General features: G+C 41.3%; 1 protein-coding gene across 1 annotated transcript; it reads right to left on the bottom strand.

Moving 5' to 3' along the window:
* Window positions 1–800: 800 nt before the first annotated feature.
* Window positions 801–12,504, bottom strand: tamalin (trafficking regulator and scaffold protein tamalin; the record flags this gene model as incomplete). The annotated part of the gene is made up of 8 exons (XM_079225990.1): window positions 801–1,769; window positions 2,061–2,127; window positions 3,294–3,360; window positions 4,872–4,965; window positions 6,579–6,681; window positions 8,480–8,534; window positions 9,613–9,665; window positions 12,307–12,504. 8 exons carry the CDS (start codon window positions 12,502–12,504, stop codon window positions 1,273–1,275), a joined length of 1,134 nt encoding a protein of 377 aa, XP_079082116.1. The 3' UTR covers window positions 801–1,272.
* Between the last annotated feature and the right edge of the window lie 686 nt (window positions 12,505–13,190).

Raw genomic sequence — 13,190 nt, 5'->3', positions numbered from 1 at the left:
TGCATAACAATCCCTTATGTCACCCCCTCCCCGCTTCTCCTTAATGTCCACACAACAGTCGGAGGGCTCGGCTCCAACACATAGCCGCATACCATCGCTCACCATCATCAACGCTCCTGACGCATCTGTGAATGAGCGGCAGAGGACAAAAGAGATCAACGCTGGAGAGAGTGACCACCATGACCTCATGGGTCAGCTGGGAGCCAAGAATGAAAAGACTCCAACCAACCAACCCCCGCCCCATACACACACACACACACACACACACGCGCACACACACACACACACACGCGCACACACACACACACACACACACCACACACAACACGCCATGGGAATATGGGAGCGTGGAAGAGGAGGAATCAGCATTCGTTTGTAGGAGCTAAAAGAAAGCGGTTGTGTTTGGAATTTTTGGTCATGCCTTTCTCTGCACATTCCTCACTATCATCCCAACAATAAACTGTGTCATAGCCAAAACAACAGCCTCCCTTCTGGATGCCTCGCACCACAAAAAGCCTCAAACCGTCCGCGACCAGACATTCAACTCCAGAACTCGAGTGATAACATTCATAAATGGAGGAAGAGTTGTGAAACCTTGAAGACTTGCTCTATTTGAAAGCATCACATGCAGCCAGACACATTTCTGCTGGAGGAAATTACAAACAGATTGTGTGTGCACTCAAGGTCTGAGCGCTAATTTAAGTCTGGCAGCTACAATTCCCACAAAGTTGTGGCTTGTGAAATAAAAACAGCTTTTCTTCCAAGATCTGCACAAAATAACAAGAGTAAAAATGAACATTTGAAAATGACATAATTTATTTTTAGGAACCTCGACTTAGACGAAAAAAACAAAACATGATCAATAATCATAATCTAACATAGATATCAGAGTTGTCTCTTACTAAATGTCGTGTTGCACAATCAAATCGTAACGGGTCATTTACTCAGCTGTCAAAATAAAAAGTAGGTGCATGCAGTAAAAACTAAAACTAAATCCTTCATTCTGTACAGTAACATGTTAAAATAAATAAATAACTTAAAGAACACAAAGGAAACAAAAGTCATTTACAGCTGTGAAACATTAAGGGCTTCAGAACGTAGCCACATGATCATTGGTCAAACGTGCAGAGGTGCAACTGTAGAGCTATACACTTTGGTCTCGTCACTCTTTGGAGCCGCTTGCACTTTTTTCTTTGGCAATTTAGTTCGACAGTCAGTGGTGCTTTAAGTCTTTGGGTCTGTAAAGTTTAGGTGAACAGCTCCGTTTGCTGCTCACAGTTTGCTCTCCTCTTCCTCCAGCGGCCGGTTCAAGCCCGGGATGAACTTGAGGAGGCGCCTGCGAAAGCTTTTCTGTTTGGGCTTCCTCTGCAGCGAGTTGAATCCTCCCTGCTTCTCCCCCGAGGTGGACGACGCCGATGAAGATCCCCTCATGTAGCTGCGAGTGCTGGCGCTGCGGGTCAGCTGTGTCTTGGCAGTCGTGAAGAGTTCGCTGGCCGGTCGGAGGCGCTGCTGCTTCTGCTGAGGTTTCTGCTGCTCTTTCTTTTTGTCTGTGGTGCTGCTGACCGAGTCCACGCTGCGGTCCACCGGGTACAGGCAGGTCTGGTAGAGAGGGTCGTCCTCGGTGGCCGTGCTGAGGAAGCTGGCGCTGCTGCTGGTGCTGCCGGTGCAGTGCAGAGCTCTCGGAGTGGCGGGGCTGGGAGTGCCGAGGCTGCCGTACATCCCCGCTGACTCCAGGGACTCATAGACTGCAGCGTCACTGAGCACTATGCCTACAGGAGAGACAGGCAGGGTTAGGATGGTGGACACATATTTATTTACATAAACACACAGGCATGCAAGAAACTATTCAAACAGGGACGAGTACAAGGGATTTCTTAGTTTGAGTACATGGGAATGTTTGTTAGCTTGTTATTTAAAATGGATGATTGCAGGATTTCTCAATATGGACACTATGCTATGTTTTATATGTACAAGAATGTAAAAGCAGCATTGGCACCAAGTGAGTCAAGTTATCCTGGTGAAATCAAGGACGTTTCACCAACAAGACACATAAAACCTACCATGAACAAGCCTCTGCTCCTGCACCATCAACGACCGATATTCATCCCATTTCTCATGAAGAGTTTGCTACAAAAAGGAAGGCAGAGATATGTTAAATTATTAACAAACAATTCATGAACAACTCATTAAAAAATAATTACTTTCACCATGAAGTAACTTGTTTACAGTCAAAAATTATGCTGAAAAGATTTGCGCAAGTCAATTAAAACTATAACCGATCAACATTTTCCAGCTCATGTTTACAGACGTTTCAACAAACTTCTAAAAGCAACAGAAAAGTCAAACTATCCGTGTCGACACTGCAGGTGCATTGGGCAAAGTTACCTCTTGCATCAAAGGGACAGTATGTTTGAGACAGAAAACTGTACTGACAAATACACTACCAGGAAATGCAGGCTACAGCAAACAGGAAGATGACATAGTAGAGGGCTTTCTCAAATGCCACTAACTGACATGCAACTTCATTTGAAGATGATCGTAGCTCTTTTAGTTTTTTCTTTACCAGGGTACTATTTGTGAGAAAAAGGCGGGGAGGATTTTGAAATGTTATAGTCAAAAGAATAAATCATGGCCTATAATAACTACAAAGCATGTTGATTAAGCTGTTGAAGTAAAAAAAATGTAATGATTGTGAACTTTAATTAAAGAAAAATCTGAATTTGAACCCAACCACTGCATATGCAGAAATATTGATTATTCATATACTCTCTTGCCTTATCCTTTCCTCATGCGGACACATAGAAGATACCATCATTCCCGGTAAAAAACAAAAAGGTTGAATGCTAATTTAACATGCTAAAATTAAGTCCGTTCGTCCCCTTTCAATAACACGGATAGCACCACTCAGTGATGAATACATTTTCTGTTCCCGCGTGTTGAGCAGCAGGTTAATCTTTAAAACGTTGGATTTGTATCTCAGAGAGCGGCTGTGTTGCAGCTCTCACACACTTGTGGATTAGAGCGGGACAGCTGCTGTAATCTCTGAAGCAAAGCTGGCAGCTTTTTAACAGCCATGAGTTTGAGAATGTCTGCAGAGATCAGTGAACTGCTGATGCAACAGGTGGCGCTGGAGGGGAGACAGGTGTGGATGGGGGGTGGGGTGTCTATATCTAGCATGTAACATTGTGTGTGTGTGTGTGTGTGTGTGTGTATGTGTGTGGACATACACAAACAGGCCGACTCACTGCTGACAAATAGTGAAAAACTGCCGCAGCAACAGTAAAAACCCTCACCTTCAGAAACTGCAGCCGGGCTTCTAGCTCCGCTTTTCGGATTGAGTCACTGTAAACCGTCTCCAGCCTTTAAGCACAAGACCAGAAGGCAATAGAGTTATTATGCGTAACGGGAAGCACTTATTAAAACAACAAAGGGAGAAAATAGCTATTAAAAAAAAAAAAAAGTTGGGACCATATGAAAGGCTCTTCTCATAAGACGAGGCGGGAATGAGTCTGGTGTCAAACCGTTTACAAGAGAGGGAGAAGGAATATACAATTTCCACTCAAAACAGTTCAGCGAACCAAATCCTTTGAATTACATGAGTGGGTGACCAATTTATAGAGCTTGTTTTCACTTTAACAGTTTATAAAAGACCCCAGTTGTGAATGTCATTTGATGTCAGTCTATATAATCTGTGCCTACTCTGCCACCGACGCGGTTCACCTCACGTTTTCAGCAGCAGCTCTCGAGGCTTCACTAATTGTCCTTTTAATCTTTTACAGGCAGAGGAGGATGAGGAAGAGAGTGGGGTTCAGATTAAACCCCACTCAGCACTCAACAGCGATGTTCAAGATACTTAAACTATGGATGACAGCTCTTTTTTTAACTCAATAAAATAGTAGTAAAACAGGACATCTAAAAAAAAAAAAAAAAGATCCCTTTAATATCGTTAAACTTTTAAGCTACGACTAAGCTTTATTGGAACTGCTTCTGAATGTACCCCTCCAATTTGGGATTATGGGAGTCTGTGTCCGACTGTTTCAATAACTTTCTGAAACAGTCTGATATTGACACCTTCTTCACACAGGACCAGTGCCAGGGTTTGAACTCCCCCTCCCCCCACACACCCCCCCATCCTTCACACAACAATATTCAGCACTTCTGAGAGCCATTATCTCTGTATTTTAAACAAGATCACGTCTCATCCATCTCTGTGCTGACCGGCTTTTCAACCTCCTTTTGGCCATTACTATAAATACTTTTGCCTTCCTTATGTCTAATCTGTGAAATGTCAATTTCAGGCAACATTTTTCTTTTTCTAACTGTGTCTGACTAACAGCCCATAACACAAACATATGCAAATTACTAAATATAAACAATTAGAAGCAAGTCCTCACATTTTAGAAGCAGGAAGCAGCAAATGTTTAGTTTTCTTGCTAAATTATTAAACCAGTGGTTCTCAAAGTTGAAATAATGAATTCCTCCACATGTAAACTGACGTAAATTTGTATTAACCAATCATTAAAACTTGTAACACAAACTCAAATTTGATTGATATAACAATTTCTAGAACATCGCTTCCGTTTACTCATGAGCATCTGTTGTTTTTAGACACCAGGCTCTCAACTGAAGTGTTTGCATGTCCCTCTTGTAATTTACTTTATGTTTTCCTCTAAATAAATATTTCTAACAGCCTAGTTAGCAGCTGAACACTCTTGTTTGGTTTTTATTTCCACAAATCAGATTCTTTCAACTTTCAGTTTACAATTACCTTTATTGTTTCAGCCCCAGAATAAATAGAACATGTTCATTCATTAAATAGAACCAATGAAACCATTACGAACAATGATTACATTAACAATTGATCTGTGTACCTGAGTGTGTTGCCGCACGCCCGGATGAGCTGAACAATCTCCTTGTGCCGCAATCCCTCCACGGTGGCCTCGTTCACACTCGCGATGGTATCCCCTGAGAACACACACACACACACACACACACACACACACACACACACACACACACACACACACAGTTAACTAGCAGCCTCCAGGATGCACTTCAATCAACTGTGGCTTGAATTACTGCAAGATGCAACCAACTGAGGCTTGTTTGATTCCAAATGAAACCTCGACACATGTGCAACACAAATGTGGAAGTCGCGTGCGTGCAGTCGTTAATGAACTGAAGCTGATTTCAACGTGTTGAAGCCATATTTGTTTTCTTTATCTGGGAGACTTTTATTATTCCACATCAGACTTGTTAGATGTGGTGTGGACACTCATGCGTGACAGAAGCCTTTATGAGGGTTCAGCAGAAAGGCTATTTTCCTCTTTCAAAAACCACCACCTATTCCGCTTCATGCGATCATCGCTGTGTTCGCAGCGAGACACAGGGAACAATAGGGCGAGCATCTGAGGAATGTAGGAAGTGAAACTGAAGTGACATATGCAGGTTGACTAGAAGGAAGGAGTCGGAGGATCACCTTCCTCCTTTTTGACACACTGAGGGAAATGTTAACGTCGAGAGCGGCCAGCTTGTGACGTAGCGGTCATAAGTTTTAAAAAAAAGTAATGGAGGGCTGCAGGGATGACATATTTCTGTAGGCCAAACCGGAAGTTAGCGTCGCTCTGGATCCCTCGACAGAATGGGATGTTTTTTCATTGTATTTTAATGATTATTGTAGAAAAAAAGTTCTGTGGCAAACAAATGTGGACATGATACTTAAACGTTTGAGATCCGTGAAATCCACTTTTAGGATGTTTTAAGCATAAATAGAATCACCAGAAGTAAAAAGCTAATGTTATAAAAGAAACAACACAAGTCACATGGCTTCACGTCACCACCACTAAGCTAAAGGTGGCGGACTAGTGTTCAGGTGATGACGTTCAGTAGTCTCAATTAGCCACTTTTAGCAACCGCCTTTTTGAGACACATAAAAGCTTCAAAATTCCCAAATGGGACATTTACTGACAGATGTTGTGTCGTAGAACAAAACATTACAATTACGCTTGTGTTAACCACAGACTTTAATTCAGGCATTTAACCCCCCAAAAAAAACCCACTGACTTTGAGACAAAGGAATTTTTAGGGCAAAAATGCGACCTCATCTGCAGGTTTTGGGACTCATTCCTGCAGCACTTCATTTACACAAGCAAAGTGGACGACCTCAAACTCAAACACAGAGCTTCTTCTTCTCATCTCACTTTCCCAAATATTTACCTACTTACTTCTAAAATGACTGTCACATCCCATCATTGAGGTATATATTTATATTTAAAGATACACATAAGGAAACAACAAATGTTTGCCAATTAAAATAACACTTCCTTTAAAACTGGAATTTGAGCGGTTGTCTCTATCAATGTGTACTTCCCCAAACTGCCGGCCTGAAACGCAGGAGCGCGTTTGTTGACGTACGGTACACAAGTACCAGCTGGCAGACACAACAAGAGGGTGAGCTGAACCCAAAAAAAAAAAAAAACTCCTGACACGCTCACTTCCCCTCATGTCTATTATGAGTGTTTGCCCAGGCCTAAAATAAGTCTTCCATATAAAAAGGAGAAATACAAACACAAACTCACCAACTTTAAGTCCTGCTTGCTGGGCCGGGCTGTCATCGTGCACCTTGCACACAAACGTGCACATCTCCACTGAGTTCTGGTCTTGATGGTGCAGCCCGTAAGTCTGAAAGAGACACAACAACCACTCTGAAAACATATAGATGAATACTTCCTTCTACTTCATGTATAGGTCTGTCTCACACAACGGGATTGATGTCAACAGTTTGAAAATAACGTGGCCACGCACGACACTAGACTGACAAGCCACTGAATGACGAGCTGAGGAAGCCGTGATGGACAGTACAGGAAAGCAGATCATATCACTGATCATGCAGAAAAGTGGCGCAAACGTGCAAATAATTAACTTTGGTTCTCTTGTCTGATTGAACAGAAACTGCTGGTAGGCTTTTTCAACATTAAAGAACAGGTTCACATCTTTAAAAAAAAAGTACTGACATGCTTACATGTGCATTGAAAGTCACTGTAAGTGCCTCCTGTCCATGAATGCCTTCTGAATGCAGTGATTGGAAGAGATGGGGGATAAAAGCCTCTATCCTGTGATAAAATATACTCCAAAGTTGCACAAATGACAATTGTTCAGCGAATAATATGGTTGAGGCTTTAGCCAACCACGTTAGTCTTTTTAGTCCCTCTTTGTGTTACAATCCCTCCAAGAAAACACTGTCCATGGATGCACAAAGACCAAAACGTTTTGTATTTATCGGTACACATTTCTTTGTCCATGTGCTCAATCAATAATGGCTTATATTTTCAACTGAACATTAGAATGTATTTTCCATGTATTTCTATATAAATAAAGCAAAATGTATTGTTTCAGGGGGGTTAGGCCTCATAAATAGAGAACATTGTTTTAAGCCAACATTAAGTATCTAATATTTTGTTGTCTTAGAAACCGTTTTTTGTGTCACTTCCACTTATATTTGCATGCTCTTCCTTGTTTCAGACTACATTGTCTCTCTCTAAAGAAGGTCAGAGCACAGCAGGCAACAAATAGACTTCCCCTTCTCACGCGACCATCACTCGGTCAGTATGCGATTGAAATTGTTGAGTTCTGTTCCCTCAACAAAGAAGCTTGGTCGTTTTCCATCTGCTACATTCAAGTGCTCTTATTAAATGGATCCAACTTGGAACATTTGCAATGATTCAGATCTGCCGGGCTCATTTCCTTCTCAGCTGCCTGAAAGATAAACAAAACCAGGCAAATGTCGTTCGAACGCAAATATAAAATTTGCATGCTGGATCCTCAACTCCACATTGGCGTTGAGATAACCAGCTCTGAGGGTGTAAAACCACCAGGAACACACGAGACTCAAACTCATCTCTCTCTCTCCTGAACGTCAAACTGGCCCTTGTGATCTCACTTCCTCCTGGCCACAGGCGGGCAGGAAGGGTGGAAACCTCCGTTGAAACCGTAAATAGAACAATAAGTCTTTTCCTCGATGCAGCTCTCCACATCAATATTGAACCATTTCAGATAGCTATTTAAAGAAAGGAGTCTGCATAACAGAGCCGTTGTGAGGTTGCATCGCTTCAAGGCGACGGGGAGATGTCGAGGTTAAATGAGTGAAGCGTCGGCTTGCTGAGAGGGTGAGAGTGCAGCAGGTATTGGAGGCGTGTGAGCAAAACACTACTTAACATACGGACACTGGGACAAGGAAAAAAACATCTCCTCTTCCCTGCAGTCATGGGACTGACACTAGCATAGTTATTTGACTGATGCGTGACCTTTCACCCCCGCCAGAGCAGGCAAATGCTAGGATTAAGAGATTTACAGGATAAGATGTACACAAGTTTCAGCATCTGTCGACAGAGATGTGGCCGATCAGGGAAATCCTGTTAAATGGCACTCAAGATGCAACCAAATCCCGCCCTCTGGTATAAATCACTATTAATCCTCTTACCTGGATCTCAAAACCAAACGACTCCTCTTCATTTTTTTCCAGGACCACAACCTTTCTGGAACAAGACAGAGATTTATATTTATATCGATATACACTGCAGCTATCGCAATTTATTTTTCTACTCAGACACCCAGTAATCTTCTTTTTGGACTCATGGTAAGGATAATATTGAAAGACTCATTTATGGAACAGCATTTTTGTACATTACGCAAGGCCAGAATGAAAGGAGGTCAACACTATGTTTATGTCAATCTCTGGACTCCTCGCTTCCATATCTAAATTGCATTACGAGATAGCTCTTCTGGCTGCACAGGACTTCTTCTGTGTCCGGCAGCATCAAGACGTCACAGCTAAACGTACAGTACATCGGTCTGTTGGGCCGACGGACGTCAACACAGCATCTCACATGACGGGGCAGCAAAACACATGAAAATTCATGACGCCCCTCAAAGACGATTGTGCGTAACAATGGCTGCCATCATTGTGGATGAATGTTTGAATGAGGGCCTTTCACCGAGATCAGGCTGCTCATTTAGATTGAGGAATGGGACAATGTGGGATTTAATAAAAAAACACTTAATAAGTTGTTCGTGGTGAACTTCTATTATCGGAATGAGGCTGAATATTCTCACGAGTGATTGTCTAGCTCGCTATCATGTACTAGAGAAGTAAAAAATAGAGCCTGATTAAATATTACAGAAATGATCACGTAAGAAAGAACAGACTCACAAAATACTGCCATTAAAAAATTTATTTATTTATTCTTTATTTATGCAGGAGGACCTTGTGATTTATGATTCCCTTATTTAAGATGAATTGTTTTTCACAAAAAAGGATGTTCGCTAAAAAAAAAACGATGTCATATCTGTGACACAATAAGAAATACTTGTTTCTTACCTACATCTTAGGTTAAGTGATTCCAGTATGTTTTAGTGCCATTTTAGACATTTAAGCACATTTTGATGATTTATTGGGATAATAGCATCATAATAAGTTTGACCAAGCTAATAGTGACATGAAATATTCACATCGTCCCATGCCTGCTTGTGATCATTCTACGGTGGAAGATGAAAAGATCAGGGTAAAGAATATAAAGTATACGGGTAAATGTCAGTAAATGATGGAGATTGTACCTTTGTGGTTCCGGTTTCAGTGTGAGGGGTTTCCACTTCTGCAGCCCGCCACCCTGCGAGCAGAAAACGAAATCAAGACATGAAGCGTGTCAGACACCTGCGTGACGTTAACGCAAGATTAGTCATGAGGGTTTCCCCCCCGAAAGTACCAGGGCACACCTTTTGTACACATGAGTGAATCAACCGGTTCATCGAGTCTTGAAGCTACACACGTGTGCAGTTTGTTGTGTTCGTCTTTTCAAGCCACTGAGCCATTACGACGTGGTGGAAAACGTCAGAGGTGAAACCAGAAATGCGCGTCTGGCTCCTGTTTATTTACGTCACAGTCACAACATCTTAAGAGCATCTAAATTTAGCCTTAATGTCACACTAAATCTGCTACCTGCAGGCACTAAAACTGTGGACCCGTGTGAAACTTACAGTAATTTAGAGCAGTTTGTACAAATTCCAGCCCATTAAAGAAACAAATAAGACACACTGGGCTAAAATAACTGCCACAATGACTGCATTGAGTGAAAACTCAAGTCAACAGTAGGTCAGGACTGTGCCCTACCTGACTGTATAAATAAGGAAGGTATCTGTCCAGAAGGCTCCACTAAATCACTTACAATCAATCCTCCTCTGTTCCAACTCAATAATTTTCAAATGCTGCCCCTATGAAAGGCTACTTTGTGCTACAGTCTCTCTGCGCAGTAAAATGTTGCTTTCTTTATGTCCCAACACTTACAGAATTGTCCCGCTCCGGTCTCAATGAGTGCATTTATTCCCAAATACCCTCAGAGGCCGACGGGGGCTGCTGGAGCAGGATCTGTGTGCCTGTGTGTGCACAATGCACTGTTGTAGCCACAGTTGTATCCCTTCACTGTGTGTGTATGCAGGTTTGTGGATAACTGAGCCTCTCCCTCACTGTACACTGTCACACTTGTCTGTTCTAAACTGCTTTCCAACTGGGATGCCATAAACCCCAAAGGAAGTAAAGTTACAGAATTGGACAAAGCTTTATGAGAGACACAATAACAAGGAAAATGAGCTAGTTGACCCTCAAGCCATGCAAACTTTAAGCCAGTTTTATGCAACAGCAGCTGAAGCTGGTGTCATTCTGGACCATCGGAGGAGGGGATGTTAGTCCCAGCTCTTCATTCTTCAACATGGCTTCACTCATCCAGGCGAACATATTGTCATCACGTAAAAACTTTTGAATCGTTTATCTCAGATGAAGCAATCTTTAGTACGCTCTTGTTTTGAAATAGAGACAACATGCAGCAGAGTTTGAGTACTATATGATATATGTAGTCAATCTGATTTAAATATCATATCTATGATTTATATATAAAAAGGAATACTCCAATTTGAAGTTAATTAGTAGTTTCAATCAAGTATATAGTCTGTACTTATGACGCAAGTGCATTCCATATATTTTTAGACAAATTCCACATTTTAAGGTCAAAGTTAAATATCTTTTTAATTTTGGTCTTTTGGCCTAAATAGAGAAATTGTATATTCCATATGTTAGCATGTATTAGTACCACTTAATTGAGAAAATTCAATTACGATGATTACGCCAAAAGTTTGTAATGGTTTCTCAATTAACTACATGTAAATAATCTCTAAAAACATGTCCATGTCAATCTACTTCATTAGTCTGTGAATTAACCTGAAATCATTGCTCATGTCAGATCATCACTTTAATCTGTTCTCACATGAAGCACCTGACCATTATAAATCATCCAGCGTTTGGGTGGTCCCCACTTACCCCTGGATGGGCTACTGTTGACCTTTAGAGAAGATGACCTCTGTTGATAAACTGTGAAGCAGCAGAGCTTCCCAAACATTTTCAGAACCAAGAATATGGATGGAACGATTATAGCTAAAAAACAACAACAACAAAAAACACTCACAATAAATTGATCATGTGAATTTCAATTATCTGCATAATCATGATGATTATCTTCATGAGTGACTTGAAAAAGCTGCCTGGCTCGCCATCATGGCAGAGACATGAGTAATAGAGCCGGATAAAAAACTCACACTATGTTGCTATTTTGTATACTTTATTTATGCAGGGGGACCTAATGATTTATGAGTAATAGTAAGATTGTGTGTTCACTAAAAAAAGATGTGCCCCATCTGTGATGATACAAATATTAGTTTCCCAAAGTAAAACTGTAAAGTTATTCCAGTATGTTTCAGTGACAGTTTAATTAAGGACATACTGATGATAATTAATAGCAATTATTCTGGCCAGGATCACCGTGACATGACATTTTAATATCGTCTAATCAAGACTGACAACACTACACACCTCAGTAGACTGCACCCGACATAATTTAAGATGTTTACTTTTAGATAAAGCAACACAAAGCCCATGTGCGGTCTACACGTCATTACAGATCCTCCTTCAGCCAGCTGGAACAATCACTAAACTGGACACAAGAAAGCGTGCGTTTTTGCTTCGCTGGTCATCTTGTATCTCATGTTGTCCACTAACGTCCATCCAGAACCAGAACTGGACTTGTTTTGGCTTATTTCAAAGAGGAAAAATGTGATACTCAACAAGTCGAAATGGCAATTAGAGCTTAAAAGTTACTTTTAGCGGACAGCTATTAACTAAATTGATACCTTCAGACTCCTCGACCCCAATGAATGAGCACGCAGGAGAAGGGAATCTCTCAATAGTTCAATGCACTTTCTTACCTTTTTGAAGTTTCTGGGCAGCGTCCCTCCAGAGTACGCCAAAGTCTTGTAGTTGTAAACCTCCGAGGAGTTTCTCGGTAAGTCCACAGTCCTGCAACTGTCTGACTTTGACGAGGGGAAATAAATGTCGTTGTCTTGAGATGCGGGTCCACTCTCTGGCCCGCTGGAGTTCACCTTCTTCAGCCTCCTGAACGTCATGCTGAGCTCATATAAAGTTGTGGAAAAATAGAAGAAAAAAAAATTAAATGTCTTGTTGTCCTCTGAGAAAAAACAGCCGTGAAAGATGCTGACCGAGCTGTGAGCTTCAACGTGGAGCCAACAACTACAATTTGACTTGAGAGTGCTTCTTCTGAAGAGGCTGGGGGCGGGGACTTTTGTTGTGAAGGACACGAGTGAGTGCCAATAGGGATGTTGACGTGCATCCTCCTCTGCTGCCTTCATGAGCGCCTCGGACGTTTCTGTTTCACATTTCGGAAACTGGAAGTGTTTTGGTTTTGGGTTCGCGGGCTACTGTAATACAGCAAAACGTATTGGTTTTTAATCCAGAAATTTGTGGTATAACCAAAAAGGGGGGGGGGGGGGTACACAAAGCATGTAGTCAATGCAGAAGGATTAGTTTATTAATCAATTAGTCCATTGGTATTTTGTATTCATTTTAATCATAAAACGGTCGAATAAAATGTTGTCAGTTTCTCAAATGTGAGGATTTTCTAATTTATACATAATTTCAACCTGGAGTATGTCACTTTGATATTCAAGAAATGGCAATCTTTAACAATTGATCATGATAATAATGATCAGTTGCAGACTTAAATCAATGTTTTGATAGATAGATAGACAGATAGATAGATAGATAGATAGATAGATAGATAGATAGATAGATA

The sequence above is a fragment of the Taurulus bubalis genome, assembly GCF_910589615.1.
Source record: "Taurulus bubalis genome assembly, chromosome: 11".
Lineage (NCBI taxonomy): Eukaryota > Metazoa > Chordata > Actinopteri > Perciformes > Cottidae > Taurulus > Taurulus bubalis.
The sequence above is the reverse complement of the archived record's forward strand: the minus strand, read 5'-3'. Positions and strand labels throughout refer to the sequence as shown.